Source organism: Chiloscyllium punctatum, chromosome 44 (assembly GCF_047496795.1).
Source record: "Chiloscyllium punctatum isolate Juve2018m chromosome 44, sChiPun1.3, whole genome shotgun sequence".
Taxonomy (NCBI): Eukaryota; Metazoa; Chordata; class Chondrichthyes; order Orectolobiformes; family Hemiscylliidae; genus Chiloscyllium; species Chiloscyllium punctatum.
In genome coordinates, this window is record NC_092782.1 from 60,960,612 (window position 1) to 60,988,022 (window position 27,411).

Here is a 27,411-nt window from a genome sequence, read left to right on the forward strand (position 1 = left end):
CAATTCTGAATATTGACTCTTTCCTTCTGCTTGTTATGAGAAAAATCTTCTCCTGAATCCATTTAAAAATGATATTCCTTTAAATCATGAGCAAAGTAATTCTTCACATTGTTTTGCCTTTTCACTATAGACAGCAATGTTTACTCACATCTGTTTTGCTGGTTGCTATGTATGTTATTTAAGCGCATCGAAACATTCATTCCATCATGCCTGATGAGGAACACATGTCTCAGTGTACGGAGGCTTGGTACTGATTTTCAAAGTGAGAGCCAGAAGCCACATGGTGAAATAATGCAGGTCGGGTCTCTGTTTTTGTAAACTCTGCAGCTGTGAGTGAGCTACTTCCTGGTGCTTGAAGGAGATTGGACAGTTTGGCAACTGCAAGTAGCAGCAACAGCAGCACCTGAGTGTCTGTCTCTCTGCAACCTCTGGGACTGAGCAGAATGGTCTCCAATTCAGTGCAGACATCGAATGTTGAAAGTGAAGTCCATCAAAGCCTGCTCTTGGATGGAAATGAGCGTCTCAAGTGCTGCTGGTTACCCAGGTCGATATTACCCAATCTGGGTAAGGTCCCAGATCAATTCTTCACCCTCTAATTATAGCTGTTGGGGCAACCGTATGATTGATTGCACTCCACCAGGGCTAAAGGGAAGGGAGACAGCTAGTGTTCACCCTGCTGACTTGGGTAAGACAGGTGGGGGGCGACACAGTGGCTCACTGGTTAGCACTGCTGCCTCACACCGCACGGACCTGGATTCGATTCCACCCTCAGGTAACTGTCTGTGTGGAGTTTGCACATTCTCCCTGTGTCTGTGTGGGTTTCCTCCGGGTGCTCCAGTTTCCTCCCACACTCCAAAAGATGTGGTCAGGTGAATTGGCCATGCTAAATTGCCCATAGTAATAGGTGCATTCATCAGGGGTAAATGGAGGGGAATGTGTCTGGGTGGGTTGCTCTTCAGAGGGTCGGTGTGGACTTGTTGGGCCAAAGGGCCTGTTTCCACACTGTAGGGAATCTAATCTAATTATCAAGTGATTCCTCTGTGGCTGAATAACCTATTTCCCACCCTTCCAGCTTTGAAGGTGAAATGGGAAGAAGGGCCCATTGGCTGAAGATTATGCAAAGACTGCAGTAAGAGGAACAAGTCTGACTGTAAAAACAGCACACTCTGGGTCGACACAATTTGAACCATCTTTATTGTTGTTAAATTACTGGTAATGATAGTCTGCTGCTTAATGTTTTCTGCTGCAAGGGAACGCCAGGCTAAATAAACAGAAAGGAACTGCTTCTCACATTGCAAACCTGAAAGGCTGATTAACCAGCAAAACTGATTCATTAGCACAAAACATTAACTCAATGGTTCCACGCATAACTGCTGTCAATAAACTCCAAATAGAATTCAGTCCAAGGTGGGCTTTGTGACATTCTGCATAAAATTAAGTGCTTTATTTTATAATTTTATGCAAATTAAAACAGTCAGATCCATCTCTCATTAAAATTCTAAATGTATGCAAATTGCATGATAATACAAGCATTTATTCCATAGGGTGGGTTTCCTGTTTCAGTTTTGTGACTGGAGGATTCATTCCTTGCTCTGGCTGTTTGGCAGGAGATGGAAGGTGTTTGCATGTAGATCTGTGTGATTTATCTTGTGTGATCATTCTTCATTATACTGTTAACACTAAGCTGTGATGACAAATGGTCTGAGATGACTGAATGAATGAAACAAACCCTCCCTTGAAACATAGCCCGTTCTGACTTGATCTCCTGTCAACATTAAGGCACATCTGTTCAACAGCATCCCTTTATTCCAGGAACTGAGACATAAGGAAGTGTAGAAGTCAGGGGGATTCGGCCAGTTCATTCTGCATTTATTGCCCGTCCCTCGTTGCCCCTTGAGAAGGTGGGGTGAGCTGCCTTCTTGAACTGATGCTACAGTCCACATGCTGTAGGTAGACCTACAAATGCTGTCAGAAATGTGGGCGTTGGCTGCTCCGTTTCCAAGAGCAGGAGCCACGCTTCCAACGTATGCCATTAGCTGGATGGCCTGAGGCCATGATGGAATCCCCACAGCACACAAGGAAGCCATTCAACCTGTGAAGTCCTGTACTGACCCTCTGAAAAGCATCCCACTATAACCTCACATCTCCCACAGCTAATCCACCAAGCCTGCACATCCTTCAACACTTCGGGGCAATTTAGCACGGCCAATCCAGCTAACCTGCACATCTTTGGACTGTGGGAGGAAACCGGAGCACCCAGAGGTCATTACTGATGAAGGGCTTATGCTTGATTTTCCTGCTCCGCGGATGCTGCCTGACCTGCTGTGCTTTTCCAGCATCACACTCTCCACCGGGTAGAAACCCACACAGACATGGGAAGAATGTCGACGTTTCGGGCATCAGCCCTTCTTCAGGAATGAGGAAGGTGTGCCAAGCAGGCTAAGATAAAAGGTAGGGAGGAGGGAATTGGGGGAGGGGCGTTGGGAATGAGATAGGTGGAAGGAGGTTGGGTGAGGGTGATAGGCCGGAGTGGGGGTGGGGGCGGAGAGGTCAGGAAGAAGATTGCAGGTTAGGAAGGCGGTGCTGAGTCCGAGGGTTGGGACTGAGATAAGGTGGGGGGAGGGGAAATGACGACGCTGGAGAAATCTGCATTCATCCCTTATGGTTGGAGGGTTCCTAGGCAGAAGATGAGGCGCTCTTCCTCCAGGAATCGTGTTGCCATGGTCTGACGATGGAGGAGGCCAAGGACCTGCATGTTCAGCCACAAGGCGGTTGGGTTGGTTACATCTGCTACAGCGATCGCAGCTACACTGGCACCACCCCCCACCTTTTCCTTCACTACATCGAAGACTGTATCGGCGTTACCTCGTGCTCCCACGAGGAGGTTGAACAGTTCATCCACTTTACTAAGACCTTCCACCCCGACCTCCAATTTACCTGGACCGTCTCAGACCCCTCCCTCCCCTTCCTAGACCTCTCCATTTTCATCTCAGGAGACCGACTCAACACGGACATTTACTATAAACCGACCAACTCCCACAGCTACCTAGATTACACCTCCTCCACCCTGCCCCCTGTAAAAACGCCATCCCATATTCCCAATTCCTTCGCCTCCGCCGCATCTGCTCCCAGGAGGACATGTTCCAATACCGAACAACCCAGATGGCCTCCTTCTTCAAAGACCGCAATTTCCTCTCTGACGTGGTTGATGATGCTCTCCACCACATCTCCTCCACTTCCTGCTCCTCCACCCTTGAACCCCGCCCCTCCAATCGCCAGCAGGACAGAACCCCACTGGTCCTCACCTACCACTCCACCAACCTCCAGATACATCGTATCATCCATTGTCATTTCCGCCACCTCTAAACAGATCCCACCACCAGGGATATATTTCCCTCCCCTCCCCTATCAGCGTTCCGGAAAGACCACTCCCTCCGCGACTCCTTCATCAGGTCCACACCCCCCACCAACCCAACCTCCACTCCCAGCACCTTCCCCTGCAACCGCAAGAAATGCAAAACTTGCGCCCACACCTCCCCCCTCACTTCCCTCCAAGGCCCCAAGGGATCCTTCCATATCCGTCACAAATTCACCTGCACCTCCACACACATCTCTTACTGCATCCGCTGCACCCAATGTGGCCTCCTATACATTGGGGAGACAGGCCGCCTACTTGTGGAACGTTTCAGAGAACACCTCTGAGACACCTACACCAACCAACCCAACAGCCCCATGGCTGAACACTTTAACCACCCCCCCACTCCGCCAAGGGCATGTAGGTCCTTGGCCTCTTCCATCGCCAGACCATAGCAACACGATGCCTGGAGGAAGAGCGCCTTATCTTCCACCTAGGAACCCTCCAACCACAAGGGATGAATGCAGATTTCTCCAGCTTCCTCATTTCCCCTCCCCCCACCTTATCTCAGTCCCAACTCTCGGACTCAGCACCGCCTTCTTCACCTGCAATCTTCTTCCTGACCTCTCCACCCCCCCACGCCCACTCCGGCCTATCACCCTCACCTTAACCTCCTTCCTACTTATCGCATTCCCAACGCCCCTCCCCCAAGTCCCTCCTCCCTACCTTTTATCTTAGCCTGCTTGGCACAACCCCCTCATTCCTGAAAAAGGGCTCATGCCCGAAACATCGATTCTCCTGCTCCTTGGATGCTGCCTGACCTGCTGCGCTTTTCCAGCAACACATTTTTCTGATCTCCAGTATCTGCAGTCCTCACTTTCTCCACGGGAAGAATGTGCCAACTCCACACCGTCCGAGGCTGGAATTGAACCCACGTCCTTGATGCAATGAGGCAGCAGTGCTAACCACTGATCTACTGTGCCACGCAAGGTGATAGGAGCTATATACATCCATGCCTTTCTTTCCTTTTGTTGCTTTCAACACTAGCTGACTGACAGATGAGATACAGCCAACTCAAAAGCAGCCTAAATAAACAACTGATTATAAAAAGATCTATCAATATTCTGTGCAGAGCTGTGAAAAGCACTCAGTTCTCATGTAAGCTCTTAGCCATGCTCCTCAGCAGCTCGCTCGCATTCCCCCTCCTCTTTCATCACTAGGGTTTCAATCTCTAGTGTAAAACGTCCTCAGTCTTTCAGAAGGGAAAGACCTTCCTGTTTGTTCATCACATGTCACAGTGCATAACCCAGCCTCATTTCTGCAGACACCAGACACACTAATGGATCTAAGATGCTCCCTTGGCAACATCACTGCTTTCTCCAGAGACCTTACACTACATCTGGTTTCAAAATGATTGTCCTGGTTCTTGCCTCAGATTCTGAGCAGGATGACTCCCTGTGGAGCAAGGTTCACGTGATTGTCATTTGGAGCCTTCCAGATTTTAACAAAGAAACTGCTTCCAAACTTGGAATTCATCAAGTCATCAGCACGGAAACAGACCCTTCGGTCCAACCAGTCCATGCCGACCGTAATCCCAAACTAAACCAGTCCCACTTGCCTGCTCTTGGCCTATGCCACACCAAAAACTGTTCCTCTTCATGGACCGACCTAAATGTGTTTTAAAATGTACTCCCATCCACCACTTCCTCTGAAAGTTCATTCCACACAAGAACCACCATCTGTGTAAAACATTTGACTTGTCTTCTTTAAATCTCTCTCCTCCCTTGTTAAAAATACGTCCCCTAGTCTTGAAATCCCCCACCTTAGGGAAAAGACACCTGCCAATCACCTCATCTACACCCTTCATTATTTTATAATCCTCTATGAAGTCACGTCACAGCCTCCTATGCTCCACTGAAAATGGTCCCAGACTATCCAGACTTCCTGCATAACTGAAACCTTCCATACCTGGCAACATCCTGGTAAATCTCTTCTCATATGTCTCCAGCTTAATAACAGCCTTCCTGTAACAGGGAGACCAGAACTGGACACAGTATTCCAGAAGGTGGGGGTGAGCTGCCTTCTTGAACTGCTGCAGTCCGTGTGCTGTGGGTTAACCCACGATGCCCTTAGGGAGGGAATTCCAGGATTTTGACCCAGTGACACTGAAGGAATGACAATATACTTCCAAGTCAGGATGATGAGTGGCTTGGAGGGAAATTGCAGGTTGGTGCTGAAGACAAAACAAAGATAAAAATTCCAGTTGTTAACACAATCTCCCGGATAGGAGTGGTAGGTCGATCAATGGGGAGTGGTTCTGGATTAGTGGTGCTGGAAGAGCACAGCAGTTCAGGCAGCAACCAAGGAGCAGCGAAATCGACGTTTTGGACAAAAGCCCTTCATCAGGAATAAAGGCAGTGAGCCTGAAGCGTGGAGAGATAAGCTAGAGGAGGGTGGGGATGGGGAGAAAGCAGCATAGAGTACGTAGAGTGGGGGAGGGGATGAAGGTGATAGGTCAGGGAGGAGAGGGTGGAGTGGATAGGTGGAAAAGGAGATAGGCAGGTAGGACAAGTCCAGTCATGGGGACAGTGCTGAGCTGGAAGTTTGGAACTAGGGTGAGGTGGGGGAATGGGAAATGAGGAAACTGTTGAAGTCCACATTGGTGCCCTGGGGTTGAAGTGTTCCGAGGCGGAAGATGAGACGTTCTTCCTCCAGGCGTCTGGTGGTGAGGGAGCGGCGGTGAAGGAGGCCCACGACCTCCATGTCCTCGGCAGAGTGGGAGGGGGAGTTGAAATGTTGGGCCATGGGGCGGTGTGGTTGATTGGTGCGGGTGTCCCGGAGATGTTCCCTCAAGTGCTCTGCTAGGAGGCGCCCAGTCTCCCCAATGTAGAGGAGACCGCATCGGGAGCAACGGATACAATAAATGATATTAGTGGATGTGCAAGTAAAACTTTGATGGATGTGGAAGGCTCCTTTAGGGCCTTGGATAGAGGTGAGGGAGGAGGTGTGGGCGCAGGTTTTACAGTTCCTGCGGTGGCAGGAGAAGGTGACAGGATGGGAAGGTGGGTTGTAGGGGGGCGTGGACCTGACCAGGTAGTCATGGAGGGAACGGTCTTTGCGGAAGGCGGAAAGGGGTGGGGAGGGAAATACATCCCTGGTAGTGGGGTCTTTTTGGAGGTGGTGGAAATGTCGGCGGATGATTTGGTTTATGCGAAGGTTGGTAGGTGGAAAGTGAGCACCAGGGGCGTTCTGTCCTTGTTACGGTTGGAGGGGTGGGATCTGAGGGCGGAGGTGCGGGATGTGAACGAGATGCGTTGGAGGGCATCTTTAACCACGTGGGAAGGGAAATTGCAGTCTCTAAAGAAGGAGGCCATCTGGTGTGTTCTGTGGTGGAACTGGTCCTCCTGGGAACAGATCTGGCGGAGGCGGAGGAACTGGGAATACGGGATGGCATTTTTGTAAGAGGTAGGGTGGGAAGAGGTGTAATCCAGGTAGCTGTGGGAGTCAGTGGGTTTGTGGGTGTCAAGTCGGTCGTCATTAATAGAGATGGAGAGGTCCAGGAACAGGAGGGAGGTGTCAGAGATGGTCCAGGTAAATTTAAGGTCAGGGTGGAATGTGTTGGTGAAGTTGATGAATTGCTCAACCTCCTCGCAGGAGCACGAGGTGGCGCCAATGCAGTCATCAATGTAGCGGAGGAAGAGGTGGGAGTGGTGCTGGTGTAATTACGGAAGATGGACTGTTCTATGTAGCCAACAAAGAGACAGGCATAGCTGGGGCCCATACGTGTGCCCATGGCTACGCCTTTGGTCTGGAGGAAGTGGGAGGATTCAAAGGAGAAATTGTTAAGGGTGAGGACCAGTTCGGCCAAACGAATGAGAGTGTCGGTGGAAGGGTACTGTTGGGGACGTCTGGAGAGGAAAAAACGGAGGGCTTGGAGGCCCTGGTCATGGCGGATGGAGGTGTAAAGGGATTGGATATCCATGGTGAAGATGAGGCGTTGGGGGCCGGGGAAACGGAAGTCTTGGAGGAGGTGGAGGGCGTGGGTGGTGTCTCGAACGTATGTGGGGAGTTCCTGCACTAGGGGGGATAGGACAGTGTCGAGGTAGGTAGAGATGAGTTCAGTGGGGCAGGAGCATGCTGAGACAATGGGTTGGCCAGGGTGGTCAGGCTTGTGGATCTTGGGAAGGAGGTAGTACCGGGCAGTGCGGGGTTCCCGGACTATGAGGTTGGAAGCTGTGGGTGGGAGATCTCCTGAGGTGATGAGGTTCTGTATGGTCTGGGAGATGATGGTTTGGTGATGGGGGGTGGGGTCATGGTCGAGGGGGCAGTAGGAAGAGGTGTCCTCGAGTTAGCGTTTGGCTTCAGCGGTGTAGAGGTCAGTGCGCCAGACTACCACTGCGCCCCCTTTATCCGCTGGCTTGATGGTGAGGTTGGGATTGGAGCAGAGGAATTGGAGGGCTGTGCGTTGTGAGGGTGAGATGTTGGAGTGGGGGAGGGGGGTAGACAGGTTGAGGCGGTTAATGTCTCGGCGGCAGTTGGAAACGAAGAGGTCGAGGGCAGGTAATAGGCCAGCGCGGGGTGTCCAGGTGGATGCAGTGTGTTGGAGGTGGGCGAAGGGGTCCTCGGAAGGTGGGCGGGAATCCTGATCGTGAAAGTAAGCTCGGAGGCGGAGGCGACGGAAGAATTGTTCCGTGTGTCATGAAAGCAGAGGAAGCGACAGCCACGCGTGTCTGCTGCTGCTGCTGGAGATCCTTCATGCTCCTTATTATCAGGGTTCCATTTCTAACGTAACAAAGGAAACTGTTCACTATGGCGGGGGGCATGGGGGGGGGGGCAGGGGTCTGGAAGCAGCATGATGTAACAAGGTGCATTGGACAATGAATGCAATTGACAGATTCTCTCTCTCCTTGTACACATGGCTCAGTGAACTGAACTAAAAACTGAGACTGATGGATACCAGTTGGGGAATTGCTTTTCCTTCCCATCTTTGGTGGGGATGTGGGCGTCACTGGCAAGGCCACATGTGAAGCCTACCCTTGACTGTCCTTGAACTGAGCAGCTTACTTAGCCATTGCAGAGAGCAGTTAAAGAGTCAACTGCATTGCTGTGGGTCTGGAGTCACATGGACAGTATCAAAGGACAAGATTCACTGAAGTGATCAGAACATCATATGAAAGTGTTTGGTAAGCCCTTCGCAAAACAGAGTTGATGTCAGTAAGTGTGTGGTCGTTTTAAATGTTAGGGTTACAATTGAATATGCTTTACTGTGTTTGTCTAATTACTTCACAAGCAGCTACAGTCAAGTAAATAAATTACTCGAAACGATCCAAACGACTCACACTGTCGACCTTTTACCAACCACAGTACAAATAAGAATGGTGAACCCATTCATATATTGTGTGGAAGAACATAAGAAATGGGAGTGTGAGGCCATTCAGCCCTTCAAACTCAATCCATCATTCAATAAAATCATAGTAAATATAATCCACCCTATTCCCCTATCTCCTGATTTGTTGGGTATCCAAAACCTATCCGTTTCGGTGGAGATACACTGAAGGACTCAGCATTCTCGCTGGCCAGAGAGTCCCAACGATTCACAGACTGTTGAGTGACGAGTTTTCTCCTCAGCAAGGGCTTGCCAACCACTTTCAGATGATGTTCTGTTTACTTCAGTGAGTCTCACCCTTTAATACGAGAGTGTGTGAGTTAATCTGTGTAACGGTGTGTGCATCAGTTAGTGTGCATATTTGTGTTCATGTGACCCCAGGCCCACAGCAATACAGTTGACTCTTAACTGGCTGACACTTTGTTCTGAAACTGTGACCCTGGTTCTAGATCCCCAGCCTCAGGCAATATTCACTCTCCCATGCTCTTTAAAAACACTGCACTCACATGGCCAGCAACGGTGCCTATTACTCATGTTTTATTTGTGAATACATTAGTCACATCTGGATTTCCAATCAGCCACATGTGGCTGGCAATGTATTCATTGACAGTAAAGTAAATCTGGGGGATTTTTCCATATTTTCCAAGAATTAGAATCCCATTTCTGTAACTCCAATCCAGTGAGCTGTGTGAGTCGACAAGAATAAAATAACAATCCATACGCTCTGCTGGAAAGAAATCCAGACAGTTCCAAATGACTCAGCAATAAATCTGGGTAGATTTGTCACCACACACATCTGTATCGCTCTAGATAAAAGCAGCTCCTGTGTTAAAGTGATCATGGTCATACGTCACCACATCCTCACCACAAACTATAGGAAGTATATTAGGGATGTGTGTGTGTGTGTGCCTGAGTATGTCTTTGTGTAGAATGTGTATGTGTTTGTATGCGAGTGTGTCTGTGTGATGGTTGTGTATGCCTGTGTGTATGCTTCTGTATATAAATGTGTAGTTGTGTGTGTGAGACTGCGCCTGTGTTAGTTGTGTTAGTGTGTGACTGTGTCAATTTTCATCAAATATATCTGAAGTAGGTCAGAGTCAGTAGCACAAATAAAAATCAATCAGCTCATCAGAACTTGCATGCTTGACTGACACATGATCATAAAATAAATACAGCAGTTCACCACTGTGATTTGTAACCATCTTCCATCCACGGTAACAGCAAGGTACAGACAAAGCCCATGCTCTGCTCTAGGGTGTCTGCTTCCATCTTTATTTATGTTCCATTTTGTAACCCTCTGCCCAGATTGGACCTCCTGAAATCCTGGATTTGGTGTCCAATTGGAATGTCATTCATCCACGAGCCATGAGAAGGCCACAGTGAGTTCTTCTCTTTGAAAGTGTTCTTGCATTGCCTTTCCTGTGGTCTAGAAAGTTGTTTGGCCCAGCAAAGGCCCAGTGCCCAGGCTGCTGGATTAGGGAGGTACAGTCAAAACACACCATTCCACAAGAAATTGTGTGCACACCAGGAACTGTTCAGACACTGGTCGTCAGTATTCGAACTATCGGCCCCCATTTTGAAGACTCACTCTGTGTGGTGCTCAAGTTGGAGTGAGACAGTCCATGTTTGATCAGACCTTTTAGATCTATGACTATGACCCCATAGGAGAACAGGGGCTGTAGATATACAGGGACATCACCATCTACAAGTTGCCTTTCAAGCTACACACCATTCTGACACTTACTGTCATTCCTTCATTGTTGCTGAGTCAATATCCTGGAACTCCCTTCCAAACAGCCCTGAGAGTTTGCCCCTAAAACCACATGGACTGCAGCAACCAGCTGCTGAAGGAGCAGCGCTCCGAAACCTAGTGCTTCCAAATAAACCTGTTGGACTATAACGTGGTGTTGTGTGATTTTTAACTTTGTACACCCCAGTCTAACACCAGCTCCTCCACATCGCGGTTCAGGAAGGCAGCTCTCACAGTTCAGATACGGCTTACCAGATTAATACCTGGCATGGGCAGGTGTTTTATGAGGAAGGGTTGGACAGGCTACAACAGGATGAATACTTAATTGAATGAAAGGTGATTTTTCTGAATCCTGGGGGGCTTGGTAAGATGAATGTGGAGAGAATCTTTCCTCTTGTGGGAGATTCAGGAACTAGGAGCCACAGTTTGAAAGTAAAGGGTTGTCCATTTTAGGCAGAGCTGAGGTGATTTTGTTTCTCACAGAGAGCTGTGATTTTTTGGAATTTTCTTCCTCAGAAGGCTTGGAGGCAGGTGTTTCAATATTTAAGGCAGAAGTGGATGGATTCTTGATAAGTTAGGGGAGGGAAGGTTGGGAAAGGCCATTGGGGCTAGGCACGAATATGGAGTAATCAGATCAGCTATGTCCTTATGGAATGGTCTAGCACACTCAAAGGGTCAAGTGACCTGCACCTGCTCCAAACTGATATGATCCCACCATCTCTGCAAGGACAATATGGAAGGTGTAATAAATACTGAGCTAGTCAGCGATGCCCACATCCCATGAATATATTTAAAACGCCCCTGGGTTTTACGTGGCTTTCCTCAGCAGGATACAAACACTATTTTTTAGATTAGATTAGATTCCCTACAGTATGGAAACAGGCCCTTCAGCCCAACAGGTCCACCCTCCGAAGAGTAACTCAGCTAGACCCCTATATTTACGCCTGATTAATGCACCTTAACGCTATGGGCGATTCAGCACGGCCAATCCACGCTGACCTGCACATCTTTGGATTGTGGGAGGAAACCCACACAGACACGAGGAGAATGTGCAAACTCCACACAGACAGTCATCTGAGGCAGGAAGCAAACCCGGGTCCCTGGCGCTATGAGGCAGCAGTGCTAACCACCGTGCTACCCCACACTTTGCTGAGTGACAATCAGCACTGACACCTTCAAAGCTCCAATCACTTCAACAAACTCCATACATTTGCAAATTAAATAATTTATATAATTGGATTCATTCTATTCTTGACAGAAATGGGGAATGTTTTTGTATTTAAGGAATTTACATATTGTTATTAACAGACATAATGAGGTAGCAAAGTTCTACAACATACAGTATTACATGGACTTTTCCACTTACCTTCCTCGGCTTCACTTTGTCATGGTAATCATACTGAAAAATTCCTTTGTAACTCAGTCCCAGCCACCAGGGGATCCCTTGCTTGTCCTATCAGATAAATCATAATATTTTACCATTCAATACATGTTGCTGTTAAAATACAGACACTAAATTCTAGAAACACAAGGAAAACCAGAGCCCACTGTGACCATCAGAAACAGGAATTGCAGTAGGCCATTCGGCCCCTCGAGCCTGCTTCACCATCCAATAGGATCCTGGCTGTTCCAACATTCCTCACGTCCGCTTCCCTGCCCTTTCCCCTTCGCCTTTCATTCCCCGACTGATCAAGAATCTATTGACCTCAGCCGTAGATAAATACAGGCTCCCTGGGGCAGGGAGTTCCAAAGACTCACAACCCTCTGAAAGGAGACATTCCTCCTCATCTCAGTATTTAATTGGTACCCCTTTATTCTGAGGCTGGATCCTCTGTTCCTAGATTCTCCCATGAGGGGAAACATCCTCACAGCACTGACCCTGTCAAGCCCCTTAAGGATCCTATATGTTTCAGTGAGATCTCCTCTTGTTCTTATAAACTTCAATGAGTAGAGTCCCAAGCTGTGTCGCTTTTGCTCATTAGACAATCCCTCCATAGCCGGGATCATTCACGTGAACCTTCTCTGAGTTGCCTCCAACGTTATCATCTAATGCTGCTTAACGCCTGAGACCTAATGGAATAAGAGAATAGGCAATGGCTAGATAAAGGGAGAGGCAGTAGTATGGTGGCACTGCACAGAGCAGTAACATTGAGCCCCAGGGTAATGCTGTGGGAAATGTAAGTTCAAATCCAACCATGGTAAATTATAACATTTGACTCCAGTAAGTACATGTAATTAAAAGCTAATTCTAATGATAGCCTTTGTTATAAAACCCAACTGGTTCACTAATGTCCTTTAGGGATGGAAATCTGCCATCCTCACCTGGTCTGGCCTACAGAGAGGAAGTGAGCACTGCAGATGCTGGAGAATCACAGTCAAAAAGTGTGGTGCTAGAAAAGCACAGCAGGTTAGGCAGCATCCGAGGAGCAGGCGAGTCAACGCTTCAGGCATAAGCCCTTCATCAGGAATGTGTGCTTTTCCAGTGCCACACTTTCTGACTCTGATCTGACCCACATGTGACTCCACACACACAGCAATGTGATTGACTCTTTACTACCCTCTGGGGAATTAGGGACAGGTAATTGATGCTGGCCTGGTGGATGGCACCCACACCCCATGAACAAGGGAAATAAATTAAGAGAATAGAATTGCTACAGTACAGGAACAGGTTTTTTAGAGAGAAAAAGAGCATCCCACCCAGACACATCTCTACCCCTCACCCTATCCCTGTATTCTACATAATCCAAGTTTACACATCCCTGAACACTATGAACAATTTAGCATGGTCAGTCCACCTAACCTGCACACCTTTGGAATGTGGGAAGAAACCAGAGCACCCAGACGGGACCCATGCAGTTGAGAATGAGAATGTACAAACACCACACAGAGGTGACTTGAGGGTGGAATTGAGCCTGGGTCCCTGGTACTGTAAGGCAGCAGTGCTAACCACTGAGCCACTGTGCTAGCCCAGATAGTGTGCTTAAATATGGGGAATGAGTAATCAATGGGTCGTAAAGTTTTTGGAGTGTAGAAATAATGCTCTCACTGAAAGTGTGGACTTACATTCTGTCTAAATCCTGTATCTTGTGTAGAACACACTGCACCAAACAGAACTCAGTAAAGACCCAATAGGAGCAGGGTTAATGGAGGTTACTTCTCCAGTTCATTTTGACAAGGTACTCAGACACTGAACTTTATTATCTGTCAATTTCAAGTCATCTTTGGAACATTTCTAGATTAATTCTTCCAAGTACAACTTTTCTTAGGAATAAAGGAACAGCTATTATTAGAAATATTGAGGAGATCAGGCAGCAGAGAGAGAACAGCAGAATATCTCCGGTCTGTGACCCTTCATCCAAATAGTTTGAGATGTTACGGGTTTTAGGCAATTCAAGGGCGGGGGGTGGGGGCGAAGAAAGAAAGAACAAAAGTGAAGGTGTGCAATGTGCTGGAAGACACAAATATCACTTGACAAATGGCTTGGTGTTGCTTGGCCAAGGAGTGTTAATGGGAGGAAGCAGAGATGTGCCTGGTGGAGGTGTGAGTCGTGGATTGATGAACAGCTGGTGTCTGAGAGCAAAAACAGGGAAAAACAAGACCCACAGAAAGAGAGAGAGAGAGAGAGAGAGAGAGAAAGAGGGAGAGACCCGGCGAGAGAGACCCAGAGAGAGAGTGAGAGAGAAACAGAGAGAGAGAGAAAGAAGCCCACAGAGAGATAGAGAGAGAGTGAAAGAGAAAGACACAGAGAGAGAAAGAGAGAGAGAGAGAGACCCGGAGAGTGAGAGAGAAACACAGAGAGAGAGAGAGAGAGAGGGCGGGAGAGAGAGTGAGAGAGAAACAGAGAGAGAGAGAGAGAGAGACAGAGGCCCATAGAGAGAAAGAGAGAGAAAAAGAGCAAAAGAGACCCAGAGAGAGAGAGAAACAGCAAGAGAGACTCACTTGGGGGGGAGGGAGAGAGAGAGAGAGAGAGAGAGGAAACAAATTTTGTTGAGTCTGGGAAACTTCAAATTCCAAGCAGAAATGAACAGGCCATAACTGAAAGGGGAACAATGACAGAGCAGTGTCCATTCAGAGTTTCAGGATGTGCAAACTCAACTAAGTCAATTAATCTTCCCCAATCTACTTTGTTCTTAAACAGGAAGAGGCAGGAGGGGCTATTATAGTTTATCACCCCTGAAGGAATCCCTGTTTGGAACTGTGGCCATTTAAAAACATCCTCCAAATTTATGGAGTGCCTTGAACAAAAGAACAGGAATAGGCCATTCGAATCTGTTCCATCATTCAATGAGATCATGGCTGATCTGTGGCCTACCTCCATCTACCTGCCTTTGGCCTGTATCCCTTAATACCTTCGCTGAACAAAGAATTATTCATCTCAGTTTTAAAATTAACAATTGATCCAGCATCAGTTGTGGAAGAGAGTTCCAAACCTCTCCCACCCTTTGTGTGGAGAACATCTCTCCTGTACGAACTCTGGCCCTAATTCTCAGACTATCCCCTCGTTCAAGAATCCCCAACCAGTGGGAATAGTGGATCTGAATCTGCCCTGTCTTTTCCTGCTAATAGCTTGAAGACTTTGATCTGATCAATCCTTAACCTTCAAACTTCTAGAGACATTTTTATAATCTCTCATCATAACTTAACCCTGACGTCCACATATCATTCTTGTAAACCTACGTTAGACTCCCTCCGAGGTCAATACAACCTTCTTGAGGTGACATGTCCAGATGTGCTCAGAGGTAGGGTCTAGCTAGGCTTGTGTATAACTGCAGCATAATGTCTGCACCAAAACTCCTCAAGTATAGGTTCTTCGGGCTTGATACAAACTGTTTCTTCACTTATTTGTGGGGTGTGAATGTCTCTGGTTCGGCCAACATTTATTGCCCACCCCTGTTTGCTTTTGAGAAGATGGTGGACAGCTGCTCTCTTGAACCGCTGCAGTTCAGAAAGGATTTACAAGGATGTTGCCAAGGTTGGAGGGTTGAGCTATAGGGAGAGGCTGAATAAGCTGGGGCTGTTTTCCCTGGAGTGACAGAGGCTGAGGGGTGACCTTATAGAGGTTTATAACATCACGAGGGGCATGAATAGCGTGAATAGACAAGGTCTTTTCCCTGGGGTGAGGGAGACCAGAACTAGAGGGCATTGGTTTAAGGTGAGAGGGAAAAAATTTAAAAGGGATCTAAGGGACACTTTTTCATGCAGAGGATGTTGCGTGTATGCAATGAGCTGCCGGAGGTAGTGGAGGAGGCTGGTACAATTACAACATTTCAAAGGGATCTGGATGGGCATTTGAATAGGAAGGATTTAGAAGGATATGGGCCAAATGCTGGCAACTGGAACTAGAATAATTTAGGATTTCTGGTCAGCATGGACGAGATGGACCGAAGGGTCTGTTTCCGTGCTGTACATCTCTATGACTCTATGTGCTGCAGGTAGACCCATAATGCTGTTAGGGAGGGAATTCCAGGTTATTGACCCAGCAATACTAAAGGAACGCTGATATACTTCCAAGTAGAACTTTCAATCTTATTTCAAATTTTAACTCTTTCTTTCTTTCTAGGTTGTTCCATTGATTCTGTACTTAGGTACTTGGACCTAAGATGGTGCCAGGAATATACAATTATACAATTTTCACTGTACTCCTGTACTTCAGTACATGTGACAATAAAGATCAAAATCAAATCAAGTCAGGATGGTGAGTGAGCCAGAGGGGAACTTGCAGGCGAAGGTGTTGCCATGTATCTGCTGCACTTGTCCTTCTAGATGAAGTGCTGCCTGAGGATCTTTGGTGATTTTCTGCTGTGCATCTTGTAGACGGTACACACTGCTACAACTAAGTGTCAGTGGTGGACGGAGTGGATGTTTGTGCATGTGGTGAAAATCAAGTGGGCTGCTCTGTCCTGAATGGTGTCAAGATTTTTGAGAGCTATTGGAGTTACATCCATCAGGCAAATGGAGAGTGCCTTACAGATGATGGGCAGGCTTTGGGGAGTCAGGAGGAGAATTACTCATTGCAGCATTCCTAATCTCTGGTCTACTCTTGTAGCCACTGTGTTTACGTAATGAGTCCAGTTGAGTTTCTGTTCAATGGTACCCCCCCCAGGATGTTGACTGTTGGAGATTCAGTGATGGTAACACCATTGAATGTCAAAGGGCGATGTTAGATTGTCCCTTTTTGGCTAGGTTATTGCCTAGTATTTGTGTGGCATACATTATTTGTCACTTGTCAGCCCAAGCCTGCATATGATCCAGATCTTGTTGCACTTGAACATGAACTGCTTCAGTATCTGAGGAGTTGCAAATGGTGCTGAATATGGTGCAGTCATCAGGCGAACATCCCCACTTCTGACCTTTTATGATGAAGGGAAGTTCATTGATAAAGCAGCTGAAGATGGCTGGGCCTAGGACACAACCCTGAGGAATTCCTGCAGAGATGTTCCGACCTACAACAACCATGACCATCTTCCTATGTTCCAGGTATGACTCCAACCAGCGGAAGTGAACATGTGCTGTCCCTCTCCCCTCCCCTCTGGAATCCAGCTCTTTTGAACCAAGGCTGTAACGAGCTCAGGAGCTGGGTGGCCCTGGCAGAACCCAAACTAGGCGTCACTGAGCAGGTTATTGCTGAGCAGGTGTTGCTTGATAGCACTGTTTATGACATCTGCCATCAATTTATTAATGATTGAGAGTAGACTGATGGAGCAATAATTGTCCAGGTTGGATTTGCCCTGCCTTTTGTGTACAGGACATACCTGGGCAATTTACCACATTGTGGTAACTGTATTGGAACAGTTTGGTTAGGGGAGTGGTAAGTTCTAGAGCACAAGTCTTCAATACTATTGCTGCATGTTGTCAGGGCTTTGGGTACCTAGTGCCTCCAAATGTTTCTTGATACCATGTGGCTTTAATTGAATTTGCTGAAGAATCACATCTATGATACTGGGGTCAACTGAAGGAGACCAAGATAGATCAAATATTTGGCACTTCTGGCTGAAGACTGCTGTGAATGCTTCTGCCTTATCATTTGCCCTGATGCACTGGGCTCTTCCATCGTTGAGGATGGGGATATTTGTGGAGCCCCCTTCTCCAGTGTGTTGTTTAATTGTCCACCACCATTCCCAACTGGAATTGGCAGGACTGCAGAGCTTGGATCTGATTCATTGGCTGTGGTATCGCTTAGCTCTGCCTATCACTTACTGCTTCTGCTGCTAAGTATGTAAGTAGTCCTGTTTGGTAGCTTCACCAGGTTGACACCTTGTTTTCAGGTCTGCCTGGTGCTGCTCCTGGCATGCCCTCCTGCACTCTCCATTGTACCAGGGTTGATCCCCTGGCTTGATGGGAATGGTTGACTGGGGGATATGCCAGGCCATCAGTTCACAGATTGTGAAATCAAAAGAGAAAATACTGGAAAATCTCAGCAGGTCTGGCAGCATCTGTAAGGAGAGAAAAGAGCTGACGTTTCAAGTCTAACTGACCCTTTGTCAAAGCTTTGATGCTGCCAGACTTGCTGAGATTTTCCAGCATTTTCTCTTTTGGTTTCAGATTCCAGCATCCACAGTAATTTGCTTTTATCCAGGTTACAGATTGTGCAGGAGTACAATTCTGCTGCTGTCGATGGCCCACAGTTCCCCGCCAGTCTTGAGTTGCTAGATCTGTTTGAAGTCTGTCCCATTTAGCACAGTGATAGTGCCACACAACACGATGGAGGGGATTCTCAGTGTGAAGGTGGGACTTGGTCTCCACAAGGAATGTGTGGTGGTCACTCTTACCGATAGTGTCATGGACAGATACATCTGCAGCCGGCAGATTGGTCAGGATGAAGTCAGGTGTGTTTTCCCCCTTGTTGTTTCCCACCTGCCACAGACCCAGTCTAGCAGCTATGTCCTTCAGGACCCGACCAGCTCAATCAGTAATGCTGCCGCTGAGCCACGCTTGGTGGTGGACAGTGACATCCCCCATTCTGAATACATTCTGTGCCCTTGCCCCCCTCAGTGCTTCTTTCAAGTGTTGTTTAACATGGAGGAGTACTGATTCATCAGCCGAGGGAGAACAGTACATGGTAATCAGCAGGTTTCCTTACCCAGGTTTAACCTGAAGCCATGAGAATTCATGGGGTCCAGAGTCAATGTTGAGGACTTCCAGGGCAACTCACTGACTGTATACCACTGTCCAAGAATTATTTCTTTATCTTTCTGCTTAACACTAAGAAGGACTGTCATGTTCTTTAGTTTTTACATTGTACCTAAGAGTTTGCACCAAGGGACCTTTGTACCTAAGATGGTGCTGTACTTGGGTTTCTGGATTAATAATCTAATGATAATACCACAAGGCCATTTGCCCCTATCTCTTTAAGAAGTTACTTCTAGGAATTGGTTGTTGACAATCTGGACATCATCTCAGGGTGGCAGAACAGTCTACTCTGAGCTCTGCAACATCTATTCCTGATGAAGGGCTTTTGCCCGAAACGTCGATTTTCCTGCTCCAAAAAGAGTAGGCACTGAATCTGGTAATCAGCACCTCAACAAACTTACTTTCAATATATGACAGAGAAATATGTGTGCAAATAACTCTTAAACTTGCAGTTCTATATTTTTGTTAATCTGTACTGCAATAACTCACCCTAGCCTCTTTTCACAGCACCTTCCAAATCCATGACCACTCCCATCTAGAAGGACAAGGGCAGCAGCTACATGGGAGCATCACTCCCTGCTATTTCCCGCCAAGCCACTCACCATCCTGACTTGGAAATATATCACCATTCCTACAGTGTCGCTGGGTCAAAACCCTGGGATTCTTCTAATAACACTGGTGATCTACCCCAGCAGGAGGACTGCACTGGATCAAGAAAACAGCTCACCACAACCACCTTCTCAAGGGGTAACTAGGAACAGGCAATAAACACTGGGCCCAGCCAGAGACGCCCACATCCCATGAGTGAATTAAAAGAGAATGCTCATGACTGATTTTCAGTTGAGATGATGTTTTACTGTTGTAATACTTTCTGAGGTGCTGGGTTCATATTTTCTGAGTGATAGCAAGCCTGCCTTGGTGTTTCTGCCACTCAGAAAACAGCACTAATAGAGAATACACAGTTCGAGTGAAAATAACATGAAATGCTAGGAGCGTTGTGAAGTGAGGGAGTTAGACCTGATGAGTGCTAACACTAATAAAGAGGACAGAAATCAAGAGGAATATAAACAGGCAGTGATGTTATTGACCAGCTGCACATCGCTGAAGACCACACATGGACACAAGGAGAGGAAGGAAGTAGCAGCATGTGGAGACTGAAACACCCTTGAGAAAAGGAAGAAGTCTTTAATGGGTGACCTCCCAATCTTCTTCATACATTTCTGACCATGTCTCAATGAACTGCAGTAAAGCAGTATGAAAGCTGGAGGTGGGAAGTGACCTCGTGCCTGAGCTCAATGTGGAGGACAGCCATGTCAAAGCATTTATCATCTTCCGCTGTCTGTGAAAGGCAACAGTGCTCAGTGATAGAGGGCAGGGAACTCCAGGTAGTGACTTGTGGATACCATCAAGAGAAACCAACTACACTGCGTTCTACGAACATATAAATAAGGAACAACAGTAGGCCGCTCGGCCCATTCAGTGAGACTGTGGCTGATCTAATTTTAACCTCCACTCTACATTCCTGCATATTCTCAATAATCTCCCATCCCTTTGGTCTTTAAGAATCTATCTCCCCCACCTTCAAAATATTTAAAGATTCTGCATCAATGGCCTTCTGAGAACTCTCAATGTTCTGAGACAGAAAATGCTTCCTCCTCTCTGACTCAAATGGATGACCCTTTCATTTAAACTATGACCCCTAATTTTAGATTCTCCCACAATAGGAAACATCCTTTCCACATCCCTCCTCCCAGTCAAGTCCCCCCAGGATCTACTACATTCCAATGAAGTCCCCATGGGCTGTTCTAAACTCCAGAGGATACAGAACCTGCTGGTCTAGCTTCTCCTCATAAGGCAATGGAAAGGTTCTAAATGTCCTCTTACTGTTGGAATGTTTCTGCTGGATTCACTAACATTACGACTCATCGGTTTTCAGTCTAACTCACTCCCTTCATGACGCCCACATGTTATCTTTAATAGCACCATGTTTGTTTGTTTTTATTCATTCACAGGATGTGGACGTCATTGGCTGGACCAGCATGTCCCTAATTACTCAGAGGGCAGTCAAGAGTCAACCACATTGCTGTGGGTCTGGGGTTACGTGTAGACCAGATGGGATAAGGACAGCAGTTCCCTTCCCTAAGGTGAACCAGATGGGTTTTCCATCAACCGATGATGGCTTCAAGGTCACCATTTAACTTTTTATTGGAGTCAACTTCCACAATCTGCCATGATGGGATTTCAACCCAGGTCCTCAGAACATTACCTGGATCTCTGATCTAATAGTCCACGATCATACCACGAGACCAGCACCACCTTTATGTGCTGCATAAGAGGGCATCTTAGTCCATCCCATTTTCTGATTGTTAGAGACTTCAATGCTGACTTGCCACCTTTAATGAATTTTTGACTCAGTACCTCGGGTCGTGTTTGAAAAGTAGTGCTGCATTCATTTAATATTGCCCCTTCAAGAAATGTCCAAACAGACAGATTCAATAATAATTTGAATCATTCCACAGAATGGGCCCACCTTCAATCAAAGATGTGAGAATGGGAATGAGTAAATCCGCACTCTTATTTCTGGTGAAAGTGGAACCGATACAAATACCTTCTTAAAATCTGAGTTTATTTTTCACTGAAAACAAGGAAAAGCTTCAAAGAACAGCAACGATGCTGTCAAAAAGCTGATGTGAGTGGGTGGAGAGGGGGTAATCACAGTGAGTTTGGCAAAGTAAATTGCATTCTAAGGAGGTTACAGAGTTATAGAGTCATACAGCACGGAAACACACCCTTCAGTTCAACTCATGTGCACCAACTAGATATCCTAATCTGATCCAGATACCTTTTAAATGTTGTAATTGTACCAGCGTCTACCACTTCCTCTGGCAGCTCGTTCCATACATGTACCACCAACTGTGTGAAAAAGTTACCCCTCAGGTCCTTTTTCCATCTTTCCCCTCTCACCTTAAACCTATGCCCGCTAGTTCTGGACTCCCCCACTTTTGTAAAAAGACTTTGGCTATTCACCCTCTCCATGCCCCTCATGATTTTATAAACCTTTGTAAGGTCACCCCTCAGCCTCTGCTGCTCCAGGGAAAACAGCCCCAGCCTTTGTGTTTGGTTTAAAGGAAATAACGTTGCAGTTGGCAGGGTTTTTTGAGAAAATATCACAGCCTCTCCTTGTCTCTTAAGTGATACGAGGATGATGCTGGAAGATAGGGTTGAAGTAGATAAATCAGTCATGAAGTTACTCAATGACACAGCAGGCTCCAAGATCTAAATGGTTTACTCCTCCTATTTCTTATACATGGACCCACACTTCACTGTACGGTTATATTTTAACCAATGATCTCTGGTGCAAAAACAGTATCAGATCAACATTTCACGATGAAGCATTCTTTTTTTAAACTTGATGGCTGGTCTAATTTTCTTGAACTGGTTCCTAAAACAGGAGAGTTAAATTTTTTCAGTGTAGGAGGTCACGGGCTCGGGTCGAAATGGCTGAAGCCAACGGTGGAACGAAAGAATTGGGACAGATGAGTCGTAGGGTTTTCACAGCAAGGAAAGAGGCCCTTCAGCCCATCATGCCTGTGCCGGTCATCGAACATCTATCTGTTCCAATCCCGTTTTCCAGCAATTGGCCCTTGTATGTTATGTCGAAAAGTGTGGCGCTGGGAAAGCCCAGCAGGTCAGGCAGCATCCGAGCAGCAGGAGAATCGGTGTTTCGGAATAAGCCGTGTATGCTATGGTGTTTCAAGTTTTCATCTAAATAGTTCTTAAATACCTTAATGGCTCTTGCCTCTACCACACTCTTACGGCCTGAATTCCAGGTACTCACAACACTCTGGATGAAAAACACCTTCTCGAAACCTCCTGCTCCTTACCTTAAAGCTCTTGACTGCTGTTTATCTTTTCTGATTGGACCTTTCGGAACTCTGTGCCACTCACCTTCTCTGCTGTAACCACTGCCACAGGTAGTGGTAGAGGCAGGTATGATAGGGGTGTTGAAGGGGTTTTTAGATAAGTACATCAATAAACAAGAAATGGAGAGGTATAGACCAGGGCAGGCAGAAGGGATTAGTTTAATTTGTTATCATGTTCGGTATAACATTGTGGGCCGCAGGGCCTGTTCATGTGATGTACTGTTCTATACTCGAAGGAGCAAACTCCTGTCTATCCAGTTTCTTTTCAGAGCTGGAACCCTCTAGCCCAGGAAAGAAGCTGGTGGATCCCCTCTGCATCCCCTCACATCCTTCCTATTGTGTCGAGACCAGAACTGCACACAGTTCTCCAGCTGTGGCCTAGCATTGTATACAGCTCCGCGATATTCTTGCTCTTGTATTCAATATCTTTTACTAATGAAGGCAAGTATCTCATACATCTTCTTCACCATCTTCTCTACCTGCCGTGCTGCCTTCAATGATCTGTGAACATGTTCTCTGGGTCCACCCTTTCATCAGGTAATCCCTTCCCTTGTTAGTCCTCCCAAAATTCATCACCGCACACAAACAGGAGAAGGGAGATAGAGAGTTCTTGGAACATGATAGGGCTGGAGGGGAGGGAGTACAGAGACAGGCATGGTCAAAATGTACAGAAATTTAAAGACTAGGACGAAGATTTTGCACTTTGAGCTTTTTTTTTCATTAATTCATATGCCAGCGTTTATTGTCCATCCCTAAGTACCCAGATAGCATTTAAGGGTCAACTATATTGCTGATGCTTTGTAGTCCAGACTGCTGAAGGATGACAGATTCCCTTCCCTAAAGGTCATGAGTGAATAAGATAGGTTTTTACAACGATCAACAGTGGTTGCTATTCGGCAAGAGATTTTACAGTCAATTTAAAAAAAACATTGAATCCGAATCTCACCATGTGGCAGGGTGGGGATGTGAACCCTTGTCCCTATACCATTAGCTTAGAGATCACAGACATTAACTTGACAATTCGCCACCGTGTCTTCCAGAGCTGGAAGTCAGTCAGGTCATCTGTTAGAGATGTATTTCTGTGACTTTCTGAACACAGAACAAGGTTGGGGGTGGGAGTGGGGGGATTCATTTTTAAGTGAAGAAGTTTACCTTTACTGCATAATAGTGCACTCCATAAGTTGGAAGAGATTCTGCAATGCTCATGTAACTGGGAAAGAAAAGAAATGGAAGGAATGTTAGAAATGATTTCGAATCACTTTTCTCCTAGTGTTCCAGAAACATTGAAACATTTACACAGCGAAACCTATAAATAAAAACAGAGGAAAACAGGCAGCAGAAGGACCGTGAATATTAAGAATAACTCAAAGAGGAAACATTTGAAATAGGCAAATGAGCAAAATGAACAGAAATTAAAACATCCCTGAAATCAGTAATTAAAGGGCATTGGTGAAAAATATAAATCAGATTTGCATTGACCATAAAAGGGCAAGAGTTTTAAACTTGGAAGTCACTGCTGATGATGCTATCACACAAACACAGAACGTGTTTGAATCAGATTCCTCACTTCACTGTTTAAGTCAAGGAATTAATCTGTTTATTTTGAAACTACACAAGAACGGGCAAGAGAGGGAGTCTGTAACCAGTTTGCAGGAGAACATTGCTCGTGGTAAAGTCCAGCGGTTCGGTTTTTTTCAACAGATCAGGAAGATACAGTCCTGATAAAAATTAATCCCAGAAAATTTATTTCCAGAAAATGCACAACTTACTTCACAATAGCTTGTCCTCTGGTCTGTCCGCTGACCTTCTTGTGGTGTTCGATCACTCTGTCCTCACTGAAAGGTAGCAGACAGCAAGTGTTACATTTAAAACTGCACTGTGACTTTTTGAAAATGCTGTACACTGAGGTTAGCACCAGGTTTGAATGGTCTGTTCTTCCATTCCTCAAGATTGTTGGAATGTCTACCCAAATCCTGCATTCCCACACTTTCCACATCTCTTTGAATTCCCTCAGCATCCATTTCTCAACCGTTGTCTTGAATGTGCAATTATTATTTATTTTAAAAAGATGGTTAATTTGAATTTTTAAGAAATTGGCACAGTGTTGACAATGGCTGTCAGGGGCTGTATGGGTGGCTCTTGCTGATCCACAGCAGCAGGCCGATGTTTTATCTCAACAGCAACTACAAAGGGAAAGAATTTGAATTTAATTACTCCCCCCCCCCACCCCCGGACAATATAATGCTTCGCTACAAAGTGTGAGGCTTCAAAAAGCTTCTGAGACAAATGAGAGGCTGGAAAAAACTCTCACAAAGAACTTCAGCTCAATCCATAGTGCTTTGTGCAACAATGACTCACCAAAGTTAACAAAGCAGTGCTGGAAAAGCACAACAGGTCAGGCAGCATCTGAGGAGCAGGAAAATCCACGTTTCGGGAATGATCGACGTCGATTTTTCCTGCTCCTCGGATGCTGCCTGACCTGCTGTGCTTTTCCAGCACCGCTCTGATCTTGACTCTGATCTCCAGCATCTGCAGTCCTCATTTTCGCAAAGTTAACAAAAGCAGGCAATTGGAGCTTCATCTTGGTACAGTGATGGGATATCCTTTTACATAGAGATCTCCAGGAACATCCTCAGGGAGAGAACTCTCAGCTCCAGAGAAGGATTCGGCAGAAATCAATCACCGTTCTGCCAGAAGGGTTCAGGCAATCTCCAAGTGCCATTACTGCAGAACTAGTGAGTAACAAGAAACCCTTTCTGTTCACTTCCTGAGTCAGTCTGGGCAGGTAACTCCAGCCAATCAACTAAAGCTACTGTGTTCTGAATTCAATTCTTCAACCCCTTCTCCTCAAAAAAGAAATCCTCAAGCAAATAAAGGATCTGCAACGTTACAGGTCTGAACTGACTTACATCTTTATAAATACTTTAATTTGTACCTATTTTTAATCTTTGAATGTTCATTTTATCTAATCACTATATCACCCTGTTACGTAATAAATCATAGCAATAATTGCACAATAACCTAACTTTTGATCTTACTTAACACAAAAGCTTGTTACTGGTTATTTTTAAATTAGAACACTCAAAAATTAAAGTTGGGGTAACATTCTACATGAATTCACAGCTAACCAATTCTGCTCCAAACTCTGAGTATCCATCATCTTCTGGGGGACAGAATTCCAATGATTTACAAATTTCTCTTCATTTCATTCCTAAATTCCAATAACATTGTTTGAGACTGTGACCCCATTTTCCAAATGGGAAAAATATGAGTTTAGCATTGATAAGACCACAAGACATAAGACCACAAGACATTTGGCCCATTGAGTCCACTCCACCATTTAATCATGGCTGATGGGCATTCAAGATCAAGAATTTATCAATCTCTGTCTTGAAGACATTTAACTTCCCAGCCTCCACTGTACTTCATGGCAATGAATTCCACAGGCCCACCACTCTCTGGCTGAAGAAATGTCTCCTCATTTCCGTTCTAAATTGACCCCCTCTAATTCTAAGGCTGTTCCCACAGGTTCTAGTATACCCAACTAATGGAAACAAATTCCCAGCATCCACCATGTATTATGTATTAAGCCATGTATTATCTTGTAAGTTTCTATTTGATCTCCCCTCAAGCTTCTAAACCCTAATGAATACAATCCCAGGATCCTCGGCCATTCATCGTATGTTAGGCCCACCATTCCAGGGATCATCCATGTGAATCTCCGCTGGACACACTCTGGTGCCAGTGTGTCCTTCCTGAGGTGTGGGGCCCAGAATTGGATATGGTATTCTAAATGGGGTCTAACCAGAGTTTTATAAAGTCTCAGTAGCACATCGTTGCTTTTACATTCCAACCCTCTTGAGATAAATGACAACATTACATTTGTTTTCTTAACCATGGACTCAACCTGCAAGTTAACCTTTAGAGAATCCTGCACTAGCAGCACTCCCAGATCCCTTTGTACTTTGGCTTTATGAATTTTCTCACCGTTTAGAAAATAGTCCATGCTTGTATTCTTTTTTCCAAAGTGCAAGACCTCGCATTTGCTCACGTTGAATTTCTTCAGCCATTTCCTGGACCACTCTCCTAAACTGTCTAAATCTTCCTGCAGCCTCTCCACCTCCTCAGAACTACCTGCCTGTCCACCTAACTTTGTATCATTGGCTGTCAAACTCCTTAAGTGTTTCAATCAGATCATCTCTTATTCTTCAATACAGTCCGACTCCAGTAAATTCCACTTAATCCGGGGGACCAATCCAGTAAAATAAAACAAAGATCAGCACTTGCTAGAAATATGAAACAAAGACAGAAATTGCTGGAGAAACTCAGCAGATTTGGCAACATCAGTCTGGAGACTTTTGATCAGAACTGAAAGTAGCAGCAGTGTGTACTATCTACAAGATGCTCTTTAGACAGCCACATTCTCTGTTGCTCAAAAAACACACAACCTGCAGGCAGTCAATCCATGTCATATTTTATAAATTCCTATTTTGAAAATAGAACCAGTCTGAGTCAAGTTTGGGATACAGATAGACTCTAACCTCACTCCTTTAATGCGTTGTCTGAGCTGAGATGTCACTTTTTAAAAATAAAACCTTAACTTATCTTGAGAATGTGACTTGAAAGAAGTTCTGGGATTTACATACTAATGAACCGAAACCTGCAACCCATTCTAAAAGATGAAAGACCTAACAGCAATCTAGGTTTGTTCAATATATCATTTTCATTGCATGACACCGTTATCGTTTGCTATACATTCTGTGACTTATGATCCTGTTCCACAGCTTCCTAATGAAGGAGCAGCGCTCTGAAAGCTAGTGCTTCCAAAAAAACCTGTTGGACTATAACCTGGTGTTGTGTGATTTTT

At 45.9% G+C, this 27,411-nt stretch overlaps 1 protein-coding gene across 10 annotated transcripts in view; it reads right to left on the reverse strand.

Annotated features, from left to right (window-relative positions):
* frmd4a (FERM domain containing 4A) overlaps positions 1-27,411 on the reverse strand; it is a 773,221-nt gene that overhangs the window by 95,558 nt on the left and 650,252 nt on the right. For all 10 annotated transcript variants that reach the window (XM_072563058.1, XM_072563059.1, XM_072563057.1 and 7 more), the window contains 3 exons: positions 24,314-24,379; positions 23,697-23,754; positions 11,858-11,944 (listed from right to left, as the gene is read on the reverse strand). In XM_072563058.1, the coding sequence (XP_072419159.1) occupies positions 11,858-11,944; positions 23,697-23,754; positions 24,314-24,379 (211 nt within the window). The remainder of the gene's footprint in view (positions 1-11,857; positions 11,945-23,696; positions 23,755-24,313; positions 24,380-27,411) is intronic.